Below are 19,121 nucleotides of genomic sequence, written 5' to 3'. Positions count from 1 at the left end.
TAAAAAAAAAAAAAAAGATATAGAGAGTCATTTCAACAGGAATGTTCACAAGCATTCAGTGGTCTTATTGGCAAAGCCTGGGTCATATGCCCTTCTGTGTGGCAGGGGTAGGAAGTCATTCCCACCCAAATTACAGAGAGTTAGAATGGGGCTGTATGTGGGCACTTGGCCAACCATTTAGGGTTAACTTTGTGCTCTAAGAAAGATCTAATTTCCATATTTTACCATAGCAGTGAGTATAGGTTAGGTTACGTTACAGTAACAAACAATCCCCAAATCTCAGCTTAGCATAACAAGGTTCTTTCCTCACTTGTGTTATATATTGACTGAGAGTTCTGGATTGTATCTTTCTGGGACCCAAAATGACAGAGCCGCTAGTATCTGGAGTCCTGCTGGTCAAGTGTGGCCAAGGAAAGAATACCCTGGAAGCTTTTGTACAAAAACATAAATGCTCTGACGTGAAAGTGATACACAGAATCTCAGAATGTATTGGCCAAAACTAGTCATGTGACCTGAATGAACTACAGAGAATCTAGGAAGTTCATATCTACCACATTCCAGAAGATGAGATGGACATATCGATTTTATGACACTAATAACTCTCACTATGAGGAAATAAGAAATTTGGTAGAAATTTCAGAACACTGAGAGACATCAGTTAAATGAGTTTTCTATCGTTTGCTTGTCATACCTTGTCATAGTTTTTCTTCTGAGGAGCAAGCTATGAGAAACCTAGACAGCATATTAAAAAGCAGAGACATCACTTTGCAAACAAAAGGGCCATATAGTCAAAGCTGTGGTTTTTCTAGTAGTCACATACAGATGTGAGAGTCAGACCATAAGGAAGGCTGATCGTTGAAGAACTGATTTCAAACTGTGGTGCTGGAGAAGTCTCTTGAGAGTCCCTTAGACAGCAAGGAGATCAAACCAGTCTATCCTAAAGGAAATCAACCCTGAATATTCATGGGAAGGACTGATGCTGAAGCTGAAGCTCTAATGCTTTGGCCACCTGATGCGAAAAGTCAACTCACTGGAAAAGACCCTGATGCTGGGTAAGACTGAGGGCAAGAGAAGGCGGTGATAGAGGATGAGATGGTTGGATGGCATCACCAACTCAATGGACATGAATTTGAGCAAACTCTGGGAGAGAGTGAAGGACAAGGAAGCCTGGCGTGCTGCAGTTCATGGGGTTGCAGAGTCGGAGATGACTTAGCAACTGAGCAACAACATTGCTTATTCCAAGTCCCACTATGCATCATTCAGCTATCACCATATTGGGTTTCAGTCCTCTGCTTGCTTGGTTTCAACCATTTAATTGTTGGTAGAGATGCCTAGATGTCACCTCTGATAGAGAAGTTTCACTGGACACATGACTGCACAGCTAAAGACTACATTTCCTAGGCTCCCTTGCGTGTGAATGGCTTTTGGCCAATGGGATGCTGGCAGCTTCTGAGTTATGGCCTTAAAAGGCAAGGAGGATGGCAACCCATCCCGACTTTCCCTTCCTGGTGTGGAGATGTCTTGGACGTCGGTGTGTCCACCTTATACCGTGAGATGGAAGTGCTGTGTTGTGAATGGTGAGGCAACAAGCTAGAATAGAAAGCTAGAAGAAAGACGTGATCATGGAAGTAAGCATGCCCCAAGATCTTCAGGATGTGTTGGCAAACTGGACTCAGGAGAGCTGATGTTTAGTTCCAGTCCAGGTCTGAAGGCCTGAATACCAGGACAGTTGACAATACAGGTCTTGTCTGAAGGCTGGCAGCTCAAGACCCAGGAAAAGCCAATGTTCTAATCTGAGTCCAAGGGTGGGAAGAAAGTTAATGTCATAGTCCTAAGATAATGAGGCAGAAAGAATTCTTTCTTATTCAGAGGAGGGTCAGTCAGTCTTTTGGTTCTATTCAGGCATTTTATGCAATCTACTTTACTAAGTCTACTGATATAATATTGATCTCATGCAACAACACCCTCACAGAAATACCCAGAATAATTTTAGATCAAACATCTGGGCATTCTGTGGTCCACTCAAGTTGACACGTAAAGTTGACCATCAGGGGCTTCCCTGGTGGTCTGGTGGTTTAGAATCCACCTCCAAAGCAGAGGACATGGATTTGGTCCCTGGTCTGGGAAGATTCCACATACCATGGAGCAACTAAGCCCTTGTGCCAGAACTACCAAGCCAGCGCTTTTGAGCCCATGAGCCACAACTATGGAGTCCATGTGCCGCAACTACTGAAGCTTGTTCGCCTAGAGCCTGTGCTCAGCAACAAGAGAAGCCACTGTAATGAGAAGCCCATGCACTACAGCCACTCACTGCACCTAGAGAAAGCCCTGGCAGCAACAAAGATCCAGTGCAGCCAAAAATAAATAAAATAAATCTTAAAAAAATTAACCATCATGCTTTCTGACACTGGAACTATCCTCACTGTTAATAGCACTTAGGGTTGCAACTTCTTGGACCGTGACATGAGAGGGGAATAAACTTCTGCATTGTTTAAGCCACTGTTATGCTGATCTTTGCTAAAGCAGCTGAACTGGCGTGCCATCTTATATTTTCAAAAGATATCTCCTCTCCCTGCTCATATCCTTCCATTGAGAAGTAGAGTCTAGTTTCCCTTCCCCAGAAGTGCAGTGGGCTCCTGACTCCTACGTAGCTGTTGCAACAAGGCAGAACTGACACTGTATGCTTTTCGAGGTCAGATCAGGAAAGGCAGTGCAATTTCTTCTTTGTTAGCTGAAATTCTCTTGAAACCTTCAACCATAAGGCAATAGTTTGGCTGTCCCAAAGCCACCAAGCTGTAAGGCAACTGAAACCATCCCACACTAAAAAATCACAGGGACAGAAGGAAATGGCAACCCACTCCAGTATTCTTGCCTGGAAATTCCATGGACAGAGGAGCCTGGTGCACTATTGTCCATGGGGTTGCGAAGAGTCAGACATGACTGAGCACGCGCACACACACGTGAATATCTGTGATGAGTATCTTTCTACCACTTTCAGCTCAGCATCTGCCAAAGTGAAATGATCACTTTTGGATTCTCCTGTCAATTTTGCTGTCCAATTTTCATCCTTTGTAGGATTTTCTGCATTGGAAAAAAGGTCAACTTTGTCCACACTCCTACTCAATAGTTTTTTAATATTTGTGAAAGTGAAAGTCACTCAGTCGTGTCCGACTCTCTTGCGACCCCATGGATTATACAGTCCATGGAATTCTCCAGGCCAGAATACTGGAGTGGATAGCTGTTCCTTTCTTCAGGGGATCTTCCCAACCCAGAACTCGAACTCAGGTCTCCTGCATTGCAGGAGGATTCTTTACCAACTGAGCCACTAGGGAATTCTTTTACTATTTATATGTAATGGCTAACCTTAGAAATTAGAATCTCCTCTAAGATTTAAAAAGAGTCTCTGAGCTTTCTTTAACTTAACTGGAAAAGACAACCATATACATAACAATGAAATTTATAGGGAAAATTGAATGTCTGTATCAGTGGATTTGTTTAACAGTTTTTGGTCCATGTATGTATGTATTTGAAGTCACTCAGTCATGTCCGACTCTTTGCAACCCCATGGACTGTAGCCTACCAGGCTCCTCCGTCCATGGGATTTTCCAGGCAAGAGTACTGGAGTGGGGCGCCATTTCCTTCTCCAGAGGATCTTCCTGACCCAGGGATTGAACCTGGGTCTCCCGCACTGTAGGCAGACGCTTTACTGTCTGAGCCACCAGGGAAGTCCTTTTCTTTGGTCCATCGTTGGTGCCTAATAAAAGTTTCTTTGTGTGGATATGAAAAAAAAAAAGGAACCACATGGAAAGTCTTGAGGTTCCATGAAGATAAAGAGATGCTCCATCAAGTCCCAATACCCTTCAGTCTCCCTGCTCTTCCAGTTCTAGCCATCATCTGACTGCAGACGTTGAGTGACCCCAAGCTGGAAATGCCCAGGGAACCTGGCTCAATCTCACTATCCATGGGTCTATCAAAGATAATAAAATAACTGTTGCTTTAAGCCACTAAGCTCTGGGATGACTTGTTACACAGTGACAGTGAACCAGTACATCTAGTATAACTTTTATAACCCGATAAATGGGTTCATTTTTAATATGTCTAAGCAGAAATCCTACTCGTTGTTCTTCACCCCAGAAACTTACCTAAATCAGCCACCAGGGCCCTCTGACCCTCAATAACTTAACATCTACAGCACATTAGCCCTCTCCTCTGTGGCCCATCCTCGGTGTGCAAAGAGTTCTTCTTTGTCTGGCGTGGCAGTCAGTTTCTTTTTTTAAACTGAAGTACAGTTGATTTACAATATTGTGTTACTCTCAAGTGCTGCTGTTGTTTAGTTGCCAAGTCGTATCTGACTCTTTTGTGACCCCGTGGACTGTAGCCAGCCTGGCTCCTCTGTCAATGGGATTTCCCAGGCAAGAATACTGGAGTGGATCGCCATTTCCTTCTCAAGGGGATCTTCCCAACACAGGGATCAAACCTGCGTCTCCTGCTTGGCAGATGAATTCTTTACCACTGAGCCACCAGGGCTCTCAAGTATACAGCAAAGTAATTCAGTCACGTTGTTCAGTCACCCAGTCGTGTCCAACACTTTGTGACCCCATGGACTGCAGCATACCAGGTTCCCTGTCCCTCACTGTCTCCTGAAGTTTGCCCAAGTTCATGTCCATTGCATCAGTGATGCCGTCTAGCCATCTCATCCTCTGACACCCTCTTCTGCTTCTGCCCTCAGTCTTTCCCAGCATCAGGGACTTTTCCAATGAGTCGGCTCTTTGCATCAGGTGACCAAAATACTGGTGCTTCAGCTTCAGCATCAGTCCTTCCAATGAGTATTCAGGGTTGATTTCCCTTAAGATTGACTGGTTTGATCTCATTCTGGTCCAAGGGACTCTCCAGAGTCTTCTCCAGAACCACAGTTCGAAGGCATCAGCTCTTTGGCGCTCAGCCTTCTTTACGGTCCAGCTCTCACAACCGCACGTGACCACTGGGAAGACCATAGCCTTGACTATACGGACCTTTGTCGGCAGAGTAGGGTCACTGCTTTTCAACACACTGTCTAGGTTTGTCATAGCTTTCCTACCAAGAAGCAATAGTCTCCTGATTTCATGGCTGCAGTCACCATCCACAGTGATTTTAGAGACCAAGAAGAGGAAATCTTTCACTACTTCCACCATTCAGTCATATATATATACTTTTTGATATTCTTTTCTAAGCTGTTTAAAATTTTTATTTACTTATTTTATTTTTGGCTGTGCTGGGTCTTTGTTGCTGCACTCAGGCTTTCTCTGTTTGCGGTGAGGGTAAGTGGGGCCTACTCTGTGTAGTTGTGCTGCATGGGCTTCTCACTGTGGTGGCTTCTCTTGGGAAGCAAAGGCTCTAGGGCACTCAGGCTTCAGTGGTTGTGGCGTGTGGGCTCAGTACTCCCCGGCTCTAGAGCATAGGATCAGTAGTTGTGGCTCACAGGCCTGGTTACTCTGTGGCATATAGAATCTTTCAGGACCAGGGATGGAACTCATGTCCCCTGCATTGGCAGGTGGATTCTCAACCACTGGACCACCAGGGAAGTCCTCCGCTATACATTATTATTAAAATACACTGAAGGACTTCCCTGGTGGCCCAGTGGCTCAGATTCCACACTCACAATGCAGGCGTCCCGGGTTCAATCCCTGGTCAGGGAACTGGACCCACATGCTACAACTAAAGATCCCACATACCACAAGAAGACTGAAGATCTTTCGTACCACCACTAAGGCCTGGCACACCAAATAAATCAATATTTTTAAAAAGATGTCAAAAACGAAAGAGCAAATGACAATATAAAAAATTTTAAAGTAAAAAAAAGAACCAAAAAACAGAAAAGAAAGCCCTGTCCAAGTGATACAGTTGCCCTGGAGATAGCACCCATAAGAACTGGACAATTTTGGCAAATCCATCTCCTTCTCCGGGCTCTGGTTTCCTCATCTGTAAATAGCCTGTACTTATCCTAGATGTGGCTCAGAGGTTAAAGCATTTGCCTGCAATGTGGGAGACCTGGGTTCGATCCCTGGGTCGGGAAGATCCCCTGGAGAAGGAAATGGCAACCTACTCCAGTATTCTTGCCTGGAGAATCCCATGGATGGAGGAGCCACGAGGTGGCAAAGAGTCCGACCGACTGAGTGACTTCACTTTCACTATCCTAGACGTATTAGTTATCTGTTGTTGTGTAACTGATTGCCCTCAAACGTAGCAACTTAAAGCAACAATAAATGTTGATTGTCTCACACAGTTTCTGAGGGTTGGCAATCCATTGAGTGGCTTGGCTGGGTGGTTCTGGCCTAGGATCTCCCATGAGGTTGCAAACGGGATGTTGGTGGGCACAGCTGTCATCAGAAGGCTTGACTGGGGCTGGAGGATGTGCTTCCAAAGCCGCTCATTCACGTGGCTGGAGAACTTGGTTTCTCCACATGTGTGTTTCCCCTGAGGATGATTGCTTGAATGTCCTTACAACATGCCAGCTGCTTCCTCTAATAAAGCAAATGATCCAAGAAAGAGCCAGGCAGAACCTGCAGTGACTTTTATGACCTAACCTTGAAAGTTACACTTTGTTATTTCCACAATATCCTATTAGTCACACTGTCAGTCTATTCAATATGGGAGGGGACTAACACAGGGGTGTGAATACCTGTAGGTCTCATTGGGGGCCCATGATGGAATTGGACTTCATAGTTCTGATATAGCATCTTTATTATTGTAAACAATTTTGACTTCAGAACTATCAAAATGGTTCCCCCCCCAACTAATTAACAGTTGTACTGTTTAGAGATCTGTGCTGCTGCTGCTAAGTCGCTTCAGCCGTGTTCGACTCTGTGCGACCCCATAGACGGCAGCCCACCAGGCCCCACAGTCCCTAGGATTCTCCAGGCAAGAACACTGGAGTGGGTGGCCATTTCCTCCTTCAATGCATGAAAGTGAAAAGTGAAAGTGAAGTCGCTCAGTCTTGTCCGACTCTTAGCGACCCCATGGACTGCAGCCTACCAGGCTCCTCTGTCCATGGGATTTTTCAGGCAAGAGTACTGGAGTGGGGTGCCATTGCCTTCTCCATTAGACATCTGTGGCAGCATTAAAAGCCCTTTCTTCCTTTTCTGTAATTGGGATGGAAGGAGGGCTAATTCATTGGGCTGGAATAACACACAAATAAAGCAAGCTTCTAAATTAATAGAAAACACTGTTTCTCCCAAGGACATGCTTTCTTACTCACAGAGAAACTTTGTTCTCTAAAATCATCAAGCGTTAAAAATTCAATCAGTAAAAATGAAACATTGCACTCCCACTCTTGCCTGTGGGATCTAACTCATTTGATACAGAGTAGCAGCTTCAATTTCCAACTCAAGAGCAGAGCAACGGGTTTCTGGACCCAACGGTCCACACCCACATTAATCTTGTAGTTTGCAAGGATACAGAACCCTGGTTCCTTTCACAGTCCACCAACTGCTTGGCTTTGAGCCTATCATATAGTCATCACCTAAACTCTACATTTCCTCCAAACCAATAATAACTCTATCTTTTTCTCTGTCAAGATGCTCCATGATTGCTCTGCTGTGTCATCTCTATCATCTTCATGGGTCAATAAACTTTACTGTCAATAAACTTGTCAATAAACTGGTGGTGTTAGGCTGATGGACTAAGGCACTATAATCTTCAATTTCCCTGGCTCCCAGGCACCTCTGGGAAATAGATTCCCTTCTCTTATATGCTAAACCATTCATCATTTGACCCAGCCAATTTTTCTAATCTCAGTTTTTTTTTCTTCTTACTGTTTTCTTTTTACAAGGCGATATAATCATTTCCATACATTAAAGTGCGTATCTTATGTGTACAGCTCAAGGAATTTTTAAATATGTGCATGGGCTTCCCAAGTGGCTCAGTGGTAAAGAATCTGCCTGCCAATTCTGGAGACACAAGAGATGCAGGTTCAATCCCTGGGCTGGGAAAAAACCCCGGAGAAGGAACTAGCAAACGACTCCCGTATTCTCGCCTGGGAAATCCCATGGACAGAGGAGTCTGCCAGGGGTCCCAAAGAATAGGACACCACTGAACACAGCACAGCACATGCTCAAGTAAGCACCCCAGGAGCCTCTCTTGGGGTCCCTTTCTGTCCACACCCTGCCAATCTATCACTTCTTGAACTTTAAATTCCTTCCCCCGCCCCCCACACATAAACATTCATAGACATTAATCATCTGGAATGTCCTGCCTCAATAAATGCTATTTTTGACTTCTGATATTCTTTCTATCCTGCGAAGGGCTTGAGTCCCCCCTGAAACTTTTGAAAATACTGCAGGAATGAAGAAAAGTTACAGCTGCGACTACTGCTTAGCCGGTAAAACGGCGCCACGACCAGTTCCTAAAGGGAAGTGCAGACTGGACAGTCACGTGATAGGGGCCGAGCTCTCCAAAAGCAGGTGAGGCAGGTGTGGTCCGGGCTCCGCGCAGCCCTGCGGGGCAGAGGCGCGCGGCGGCCATTTTGAGGGGCGGTCACGTGAGAGGACGTACGCTCAGCGGGGCGCTCACGTGACCAGGGGCGTGCTGCGGCCGCCCGGGCGGACCCGGCGAGAGGCGGCGGCGGGAGCGGCGGTGATGGACGGGTCCGGGGAGCAACCCAGAGGCGGGGGTGAGGCGGGAGGCAGACGAGCCGGGGGGAGGGCGAGCCCCCAGCCGACCGACCCCACGATCCCTCCTGCCGGTGTGGGGCCGTGCGATCGCCAAGCACTCCGGCATAGAAACTCCCGGGTCCGGCGCTGCCAGCCTCCACCCACTCCCTCCCCGGGGGTCCCCGACTCTCCGGCCTCCGCATCCCGATCCCTTCCCGCCTGGTGCTCTCTGGCCCCCAAGGAGCGGGAGAACCCCATAATCCAAGCCCCGGGGGCAGGCCCGGGCTTGTCGCCGGCACCACTTCCTGGTGGGAGGGGCGGGTCTCCCCTCAGTCGCCTCAGGCCAGGGGTCTGGACCCTTGAAGTGTTTCCTCAGCCTTCTCCCCCCGCCCCGGGAAGAATGAAGGTTAACAGGCCCAGGACCCCTGCTTCTTTCTTCATCGGGGATTCAGTTGCTTGGGCTCCCACTTCACTTTATCTATGAGGGGCCCAGAAATGCAGAGCCCCCTAGCGTTGTCCTCCCCCAGAGATCAGGAGCCACTCCAGTTCCTTGGATCCTCCTAGGACCCAAGAGTCCAGGCACCTCTTCCCTCCTTTCTCCTCTAGGGCCCACCAGCTCTGAGCAGATCATGAAGACAGGGGCCCTTTTGCTTCAGGGGTGAGTTTGAGGTCTGATTATTGCGGAACGGATTTGGGGAATGAGACCCCATTCTGATTCTGTATCCCCGCAACTCCGTTCCCACCCTAGTTTCATCCAGGATCGAGCAGGGCGAATGGGGGGAGAGACACCCGAGCTGGGCTTGGAGCAGGTGCCCCAGGATGCATCCACCAAGAAGCTGAGCGAGTGTCTGAAGCGCATCGGAGATGAATTGGACAGTAACATGGAGCTGCAGAGGTGTGGCCCCTGGGACCCAGGAGTCCTGCGACTTGGCCCCTTCTCTCTCAGAACCCAGGAGTCCCAGCTCCCAACCCCCACTTCCACTGGGAGGCTGGAGTCCAGCCCCCTTTTCTTTCAGACCCAGAGGTCCAGGGTCCCATCACTCAACTCAGCACTCTGGACTCCCAGCCTTCCCGTGCCCTGGGATCTTGAAACTCTCCTTCATGGAGTCTTTTTCCCCAGTTTCCATCTTGCGGCTTTCCCCCACGATGGCCTCTTTTGATTTCAGCCTGGCTCAGGTCTTGGGTTTGGTTTGGGTGGACCCCAGAGTTGCCACACTGCCTGATCCTCCCTCCCCAACACTGGCTCTCCTCTCTCTTGCAGGATGATCGCAGCTGTGGACACAGACTCTCCCCGAGAGGTCTTTTTCCGAGTGGCGGCTGAAATGTTTTCCGACGGCAACTTCAACTGGGGCCGGGTTGTCGCCCTTTTCTACTTTGCCAGCAAACTGGTGCTCAAGGTGGGCGGCTGCAGGGCCCTGAGCCCAGGGAGGCTCCCTTCAGGCCTGAGAGGACCTGGGAGTCATGAGGTCAACCCTCGGGACAGCCCGGAAACCACAGAGGGAATGGAGAGAGTCAGCTATGGGCCACTCATCAGCTTTTTCATTCATGTATTTATTCACTCAGCATGGGCTTCCCTAGTGGCTCAGATGGTAAAGAATCCACCTGCTAATGCAGGAGACCGAGGTTTGATCCCTGGGTCGGAAAGATCCCCTGGTAAAGGAAGTGGCAACCCACTCCAATATTCTTGCTTAGAGAATTCCAAAGACAGAAGAGCCTGGCCAGCTATAGTCTATGGAGTCGCAAGGAGTCGGACACAACTGAGCGACGCCCCCCCCACACACATACACACACATTCATTCAACAAACATTTATTGGGCTTATGATGTGTGCGACCTGTACTTGGCACCCAGGACGCAGAACAGAACTAGGTTAGGTCCCTGCTCTCAGGAAGCCCGTGTTGTATGATGACTGCTGAGCAAAGTAAACTCTGGTGACATGATTGTGCAAAGGAGCCACAAGACCATTTCTCAGAGGAGGTGACATTAAAGCCTAAGATGGAATGACAAGAAAGATGCAGTGATACATATAAAGATGGGGGGAAATGTATCCGATAGAGGGCGCAGCACATGCAATGGACCTGAGGTAGGACCAAGCCTGGTGTGTTGAGGGCAATGAGGAGGCCCACGTGGTTAGGATAGAGTAAGGAGAGGGAGAAGGTGAGTGATGAGGGCAGGTTTCAAGGTGTCTTGTGGGCCTCTGTAAAGATCAGCCAGCTTTACTCTGAGTGTAGCAAGAGTGATTGGCTGGTTTTAAACAAGAGTTAGATGACCCGATTTATAAGCAGAAAAGATTTTTCTAGCAAGGATGTTGTTGTTCAATCACTAAGTTGTGTCCAACTCTGTGACCCCATGGACTGAAGCATGCCAGGCTTCCCTGTCCTTCACTGTCTCCCAGGGTTTGCTCAAACTCATGTCCATTGAGTCAGTGATGCCATCTAACCATCTCTTCTTCTGTCTAGCAAGGACAGCAAAATGTTGATTGTAGAATCTAGGTTGTGTGTATATGCTTCTTGACTGTGAAATTCTTTTTGTTTCTCTGAAGATTCTCATGATAAAATACTGGGGGAGGGGAGCCCCAGTAAATTATTTTGGCTACTGTGAGTAGAAAAAGGGATCTTGAGGCACAAAGGCAAAAACTGGAAAGCTGATGAGGGGTACCTATAATAGTCCTATAATGGATGACTGAGGTGGCAGCAGTGGAGGTGGGGAAGTAGATTCCTTAATGTGTTTGCAAGATTGAGCTGATGGGGCTTGAATGTAAGAGATGAGAGGGACTCAGTCAGGGTGGTAGGAGGGCTCTATATGGAGCTGGGGACAACAGGTGAGAAGCAGTGAGATAAAGGGTGAGAAGGAAAGCTAAGGAAGTTGAAGAGTAGGTCTTGGGTATGGGGGGTGTCAGGCCTTACCTGGCCTGAAGATCAGAAAGCCCTCTCTGGGGAAGTGACATTAGACCTGGGCTTTGAGGGGTGAATGGAAGAGGTTGAGGCCTGTTGAGGCAAAAGAATCAGCATGTGCCAAGGTCCTGAGGCAGGTGAAGAATTTGGTGGGAATGAAGATGTGGAAGAAGGGCAATGAGGTGCAGAAACCAAGAGGAAAAGTGGAATGTGTTCAAGTCAGAGCCTTCACACAGGGCCCTGTAGGCCAAGCTGCACTTTTGATTGTTCATCCCAGAGGTACCAAGGAGCCATAAGATGGTTTGTGAACAGGGCAGGTGACAAGGACGAGATCCATATTACAGTTTATGAGGCTTATTCTGACGCTGAGTGGAAAAGAGACTGCAGAAGGGCAGGAGGGAGACAGAGCGTGAGAAGGGAGGCTGGGGGCCAGTGGCCCCAGGCAGTAGGGACAAGGCTCAGTCCCTGAAGTCCCCACTTCCCATAGGCCCTGTGCACCAAGGTGCCCGAGTTGATCAGGACCATCATGGGCTGGACATTGGACTTCCTTCGAGAGCGGCTGCTGGGCTGGATCCAGGACCAGGGTGGTTGGGTGAGACCTCTAACCCCACCCCATTCCCCCACTCCTCTGGGGCCCTTGGGCCTTTCTGTGCCCACCATAGGAGTGCCCCCTTCCCCATTTTGGGGTCATATGTCTGATCAACCCCTGATTCACAGGGTGCCCAATGACCTGTCCATGACCCTTGACCTCCTCATGACCTCTGACCTCCTAGTGACCCCTGACCCGATGCCTCACTGCCCTCCCTGGTGCCTCCCTCCAATTCCTCTGGAATCCCTCAAGTTCTATGATAATCCTTTAACTTCCCCACTCGTAGGCCCTTGCCCCTACTTGTGCCCTCTGACCCCTCCCTGCTCCCTCATGTGCTGGCCCAGGGGCTGCCCCTTGGCTGAGTCGATGAAGTGCCTGCTGTCCCTGTCCCCAGGACGGCCTCCTCTCCTACTTTGGGACACCCACATGGCAGACAGTGACCATCTTTGTGGCTGGAGTGCTCACCGCCTCGCTCACCATCTGGAAGAAGATGGGCTGAGGCCATCAACTGCCTTGGACTTTTTCTGCATAAATTATGGCATTTTTCAGGGGGGTGGGGCGGATTTGGGGGCCATGGGAGTTTTTCTTACTTTTTTAATTATTGGGGTGGGGCAGGGTAGGGAGGCGTGGTCTTGGGGGGTGGGCACAATAAACCTCTTTCGGACCACACTTTGGAGTCTGAGTCACTGGGCCCGCTTCCTGGCTGTCGCAGGAGACCAGGCTTCATGCGCTGACCCATCTTTTTCTGAGGGTAACCAGTGCCCTCTGTGGGTCAGTGGCGAGTTAAATTGTGGCTCTGCCCTCAAGGAGCCCACAGTCCTGAGGGGAACTGAGGCGGCTTGAATCACCTGTGTCCTTGTCACAGCCAGGGTGTTGTGTTGGAGGCAGCACTGGGCCAGGCCCCAGCCTGACAGAGGCTGGGGGGGTGGTGTTGTGGAGGTCAGGACAGCAGGGTACAAAGCAGGCCTCCTGAACCCCAGGAACTAGGGCCCGGAAGCTTCCACCACATGGGACTACAGGAAGTTGTACATTTACTGAGGAGGAGAAACGGGGAAGAAGCGGGTGTGCAGGCCTCAGGAGGACTAGGAGAACAGGGGTAGGGCTCAGGCCTTTTGGGAAAACCCTTGGAGGTTGGATGGCTGAGGAGGCTGGAGAGGGTCCAAGGGAGACTCTGGAGGCGGCCTGAGCAAGAATTGTCTAGGCAGAGGAGGGACATGAGCAGAGATTGATAGGTTTTGGGGGGAGGAGTCTGGGGTCTGGCCCTGTGCCTTCAGGATGGGAGCCAGCCTGTGGGAAGATGCTGAGCTCAGAAGAGCCACTGGCCGGCCAGTGGCTAAGACCCTGTGCCCCCAATACAGGGGGCCTAGGTTCAATCCTTGATCAGGGAACTATTAATAGATCCCAAACTAAAAGATCCCTCTGCTGAAACAAAGATCCTATGTCCTCAACTAAGACCTGGTGCAGCCAAGCAATTATTTTTCTTTTAAAAGGACTTCCCCGGTGGTCCAGTGGTTAAGACTCCACCAGCCAATGCAGGGAACATGGGTTCGATCCCTGCTCTGGGAAGATTTCACATGCCACGAGGCAACTAAACTCATGAGCCGCAACTACTCAAACCCGCTCTCTAGAGCCCGTTCTCCACAACAAGAGAAGTTACCCAATGAGAAGCCCGCACGCAACTAGAGAGTAGCCCCGACTTGCCACAGCTGGAGAAAGCCCATATGCAGCCAGGGAGACCCAGCACAGCCAACAATAAACGAAGGAAATTCTTAAAAAGAAGGGGAATCTCAAAAGGGGATTACTAAGGTCACTGAACGGAGAAGGCAATGGCACCCCACTCCAGTACTCTTGCCTGGAAAATCCCATGGACCGAGGAGCCTGGTGGGCTGCAGTCCATGGGGTCGCTAAGAGTCGGACACGACTGAGTGACTTCACTTTCACTTTCCACTTTCATGCTTTGGAGAAGGAAATGGCAACCCACTCCAGTGTTCTTGCCTGGAGAATCCCAGGGACAGGGGAGCCTGGTGGGCTTCCGTCTATGGGGTCCCACAGAGTCGAACACGACTGAAGTGACTTGGCAGTAGCAAGGTCACTGAGATAGTCAGAGTTGGTTGTCATCTCTCTGGCTCTCTGTTCCCCTCTGTCTTTGCCTTTCTCTGACCTCCCTGTCTCTCTGTCCCTGTCTCCCTGGGTCTCCAGTCTTTCCTCATCCCCCGATCCAACAGTCCAGCTTCAGATCACCTTTATCACACCCTTCCTCTCCCTCCACCTGAGAGCACTTTCCAGGTCACTGCTCCTCTAGGCCGAGGCTAAAGGTCTTTGGGCTGAGGTATGCAATTTGGTGAATGAATAACTCAGGCCCCATTGTGACTGTGTGCCTGGGGCAACTGCCCCTCCCCCACAGGCTTTCCCCAGAGACACCCAGAGAGGGGAGACATGGAGGTCTGAAAAAGTAGCTGTAAGGGGAGACTGAGTCACTGCCCAGAGAGAGGGGACAATATGGACACAGGCAGGAGGAGCCCAGGGAAACCATCAAGGGAACTAAAAAGACAGTAAGACTCAAGAGACAAAGCACACTCAGGGCAGCACCTTGGGGGAGGCGGTCAGACTTGGGGCCCAGCCAGGCCCAGTTCCCCGGGTCCCAGCCAGACTGCAGTACACCCCCCAGGAGATGAGGTCAGTGAGCGGGCCTCACCCGCCTCCCCCCGCCCCTCCCAGAGCCCCTTCCGGAGCTGAGTTCAGCATGACTCAGCACGGCTACTAGTCTGGCTCTGGGCCAAGACACCCCTTGAGGACCCCAGATACCAGCCTGACTGGCCTCCCCCTGATCAGGTGGTACCCTGCCCAAGCTGCTTGGAGAAACTTCTCTGCAAGGAGGGGCCCTGACCTCTGCCCCCAACACCCCTGCAGCCTCAGCTTTCTGCCCCAGCCCGCCAGCTGCCTCCATTAGGGCACTTACAGAGGGTCAAATTCTTGTCTTTGTTTCTCCTTTCCCCCCAAAAACGCGGAGCTCCTTGAGGACAGAGTCCTGTTGTGAACCAGATCTGCCACACAGGCACCAGCCTGGCCCAGATACACGTTAAGAACGTCCATTGGTTGCAGACAGACATCCATCCACAGGTCCCCAGGCCCTTCTTGTTTACTCAGGAACCAGGGCTTCTCTGTGATCTTGAAGAATGTGTCAGGCAAGACTGGGACAACTTCAGAGAGGTTACTTCAGAGCCAAAAACGAATTCTCAGTTTCTGGCTGCCTTCAAAATAATCTTCAGAAATCCAGTCTCAGAGAGACCCCCCCCCAAGTTCCGGTTCACCCCCTCCCAAACTCAGTTCCCAGAAAAAAAAAAGAGAGGCTCCTAAAATAGCCCCTAGGTATTCCAAGTGGCCCAGACTTATCTTCCTAGGGCTCCAAAGGATTCTCCAAGACTCCTAACCTCTTTAAAAAGCCCTTACAAGACTTTCAGAAACATTTCCCCCCTCCCCACTATGGGGCTGAACCCCAGGGCTCTATAGCTGTTTTCTTAATCTTGCAGATCACCTCCAGGGTCTAAAGATCTTCCCCAGGAAGTTTCCACAAAAATATGGACTTCCACTGAACTCTAAAGCTGCAGAAACTTCCCCCGACTTTTGAACCCCAAGGCTCCAGGTCCTTGGGGTTCCAGAAATATCATCTCACAGTTTTCCAAACTTCTCACTGCTCCGGGGACCCTCTTATCTCCCAGAGCAATTTCCAGTCTTCTGGAGGTTTCCACACCTCTAAAGAACCCCCGGGGTTCCAGTAACGTCCATGCTCTGACACAACGCCAGAATCCAGCTTACTTTCCTGAGAGACCCCGGGGGACCCAGGGATCATTAGTTTGCAGAGCTCCCAGTGTCTTCATTAATCGTTCACCTATAAGCGAGACCCCTCTAGAATCCCTTGGCTTCCCAGAATTAGCCCCAAAGCCTTTGAATATTGCGAAAACCCCCAGCCCCCCATTTCCATTTCACAACTCCCTCCTGGTACAGGCGCGTGACTTTCCCACCTCGGGGCGGGGAGCTGGAAGCCCCATCTGCTCCTGATTGGTCACTCCCGGGCACTAGGTCCCGCCTCCCGCCACTGCAGATTGGCCGACCGCTCTCCCTGACCGCCCCACTTCCGAGGGCCCGCGCGCTATAAAAGAAGCCGCCTTGCCCACAGGCTTTTGAAGTGCGCTCGGCGGCCCCGCGGATCTGTCTCTTGCTTCAACAGTGCTTGGACGGAACAGACCCAGGGACGCCCCTTGCTCCAGCCTCCGACCACCCTCCAACCTTTTTTCCAGTCGCAACCTTCGGAGTCAGCCACTCAGCTGTCCGCGATCACCGGGACCAGCCACCATTTTTTAACTCCTTATTATTACCGACCAATCATGAGCTCCCAGATTCGTCAGAATTATTCTACCGAGGTGGAGGCCGCCGTCAACCGCCTGGTTAACATGCAACTGCGGGCCTCCTACACCTACCTCTCTCTGGTGAGGTTCCCCAAGACGCCCCCAGCCCAAGTTTCCCTCAGCTGCGCACCTCAGGCCCTCTGCGCACGCGCTGGCCTTCTTTGTCCCCTTCGATAGTCAGAAGGCAGAGTCCGGTTGCCTGGCCTCGCCTCCTGCTTACCATTGTTCCCGCCATCTCTTCCTGCAGGGCTTCTATTTCGACCGCGACGATGTGGCCCTGGAGGGTGTGGGTCACTTTTTTCGCGAATTGGCCAAGGAGAAGCGCGAGGGCGCGGAGCGTCTCTTGAAACTGCAAAACCAGCGTGGCGGCCGCGCCCTCTTCCTGGACGTGCAGGTAAATAGTGTGTGGGCAGCGGACTACATCTCCCAAGAATCCCTGCGCGAGAGACCCCTTGATTGTAGCGGTTTGGGTACTGCATAGGCTCTTGGGAGACTGAGTTCAGTCTTGTGTGGGTTGTTTGTTATGGCTGGAAATGGAGGCGCAGCCGTTCACCCAAGACGCGGCGGTCCAGGACGCAGCGTGTGGTGTCTTGGGACGTGTAGTTTGTAGGATACTGAGGATGAAATATACACGCTCTTCGAGGTTTTTTTCTGGCTAAACCCTTTACTCTAGCAACTACTGGAAAATCAGTTTTTAGTCCTTTCTAGAGTGGCTAGTCGGAGAAGGCAATGGCACCCCACTCCAGTACTCTTGCCTGGAAAATCCCATGGACGGAGGAGCCTGGTAGGCTGCAGTCCATGGGGTCGCTAAGAGTCAGACACGGCTGAGCGACTTCACTTTTCACTTTCATGCACTGGAGGAGGAAATGGCAACCCACTCCAATGTTCTTGCCTGGAGAATCCCAGGGACGGGGGAGCCTGGTGGGCTGCCATCTCTGGGGTCGCACAGAGTCGGACAGAACTGAAGCGACTTAGCAGCTGCAGAGTGGCTAGTACTGAGCCGTTTCTGTTTTCGGTATAGAAGCCATCTCAAGATGAGTGGGGTAAAACCCAGGACGCTATGGAGGCCGCCCTTCTCGTAGAGAAGAACCTGAATCAAGCCCTGTTGGATCTGCATGGCCTGGCTTCTGCCCGCGGAGACCCCCACGTAAGTATCTCCTTTCACATCTGCCCATCCTAAGACCTTACCCAGAATGATACTTACATTCCAACTAAGCACTGACCATTTGAATGAGCAGATTTTCTTCTGAGCCTCCCTGCCCGATCTGTCCCATTATTAGATCTGTAAGTGGCAACATTTTCTCTTCTGTTCCTTAGATCTGTGACTTCCTGGAGAACCACTTCCTAGATGAGGAAGTGAAACTCATCAAGAAGATGGGTGACCACCTGACCAACCTCCGCAGGCTGGCTGGTCCCCAGGCTGGGTTGGGCGAGTATCTCTTCGAAAGGCTCACCCTCAAGCACGACTAGGAGCTTCTGGAGACCAGTGGCCATTGAAGAACCCACCTAACATCAGGGCTGCCTGAAGCCCCTCTCTGCAGCTACTAGGCAGCTTTTTTAACACCCTGGAGCCCTCTCTCAAGCCTTGGACCATATGGAAACAATAAAGCTTTTTGCAGCATATCCTGGTTTTGTGTGTGTATCATGGTGGGGAAAAGGTGGGGTCTCTTCATAAAGCTGGTTGGACTGGGCTGGCAGGGAGAAAGGAGTCTAAGACATAACACCTGTGGGGTGTTGCAGTAGTAGGTTCTCTGCTTCGCCAGGCTGTTAACTGCCCTTCGTAAAAGGGTAGAGCCCAGATTCCAGGGAGAGTTTGGTAAAACCTGGGGTTGGTAGCTGGAAGCAGACAGCTGTTAATTAGTAACTAGAAACTGGTTCAGATGAGTTATGTTGCCAGGCACTTGCTGAGCTCCGAAAGTTACTGTCTGGCTCAATTCTGGGAGGTTCAGTATTAAAATTGCCAGCTCCTTTAGTGGGTGACTTGAGAATTACTGTGTAAATTACCCATGGTAATCACAATGCACACCCAGATCTGACCTCCAAAGGCTGCTTGTGTGGAACTCAAGGCACATAATAGGTAGAATCCGGCCCGTGGGTCTTAACAGCTGAGACCACATCATGTGAAACAGGTACTGAGCCAGGGTTCAGGGCTCAGCACTATGAAATTGCCCAAATGGGAATAGAAGCTTGAAGATGCCTTAGCAGGCAGCTGCTAAGTCCAAGCGGGGGCGGGGTGGGGGGGGAATGGGGACAAAAACTGACCTCCTACCCCCATCCTGTTTTTGGTAGACAAGCACCGTGCCCTTTCTGCTGGTGGGGGAGGGGACTTCTGGTTTCTGGTACAAATAGTGGCTAACAGAAGGAAGATAACACGTCCAAATTCAAACAACCAGATCTTTCTACTCCCTGAAAAGCGATTGGTTTGGAGATGCACATGTAGCCTAGGGAAGATTAGAACTGAAAGTTTTTTTCCACAAATAGCCATCCAGGGGACAGTAAGGCCAAAGTGCAGAGGCCAGAGTCCCTAGTAGAAACATGGTCTGAACTAGTGTTGTCCAACAGAACTTTTTGCAATGATGGAAATGTACTCTATCTGTGCTATCCAA

General features: G+C 50.3%; 2 protein-coding genes across 3 annotated transcripts; both read left to right on the top strand.

Annotated features, from left to right (window-relative positions):
* The first annotated feature begins 8,541 nt into the window (after positions 1-8,541).
* Positions 8,542-12,653, top strand: BAX (BCL2 associated X, apoptosis regulator). 2 transcript variants are annotated; one of them, XM_005895371.2, is made up of 6 exons: positions 8,542-8,647; positions 9,234-9,285; positions 9,376-9,522; positions 9,889-10,024; positions 12,008-12,112; positions 12,504-12,653. In XM_005895371.2, exons 1-6 carry the CDS (start codon positions 8,614-8,616, stop codon positions 12,606-12,608), a joined length of 579 nt encoding a protein of 192 aa, XP_005895433.1. In that variant the 5' UTR covers positions 8,542-8,613; the 3' UTR covers positions 12,609-12,653. The 2 variants fall into 2 exon arrangements, with proteins under 2 accessions (XP_005895433.1, XP_014333610.1); XM_014478124.2 differs by lacking the exon at positions 9,234-9,285 and having other exon boundaries at positions 8,629-8,647.
* Positions 12,654-16,305: 3,652 nt separating this feature from the next.
* Positions 16,306-18,138, top strand: FTL (ferritin light chain). Its single transcript, XM_005895370.3, has 4 exons — positions 16,306-16,596; positions 16,763-16,909; positions 17,537-17,662; positions 17,833-18,138. The coding sequence occupies exons 1-4, from the start codon at positions 16,495-16,497 to the stop codon at positions 17,983-17,985; spliced, it is 528 nt and encodes a 175-aa protein (XP_005895432.2). The 5' UTR covers positions 16,306-16,494; the 3' UTR covers positions 17,986-18,138.
* The last annotated feature ends 983 nt before the right edge of the window (positions 18,139-19,121 follow it).

This window comes from Bos mutus, chromosome 18, assembly GCF_027580195.1.
Source record: "Bos mutus isolate GX-2022 chromosome 18, NWIPB_WYAK_1.1, whole genome shotgun sequence".
Taxonomy (NCBI): domain Eukaryota; kingdom Metazoa; phylum Chordata; class Mammalia; order Artiodactyla; family Bovidae; genus Bos; species Bos mutus.
This window is presented reverse-complemented; position numbering and strand designations above follow the sequence as displayed.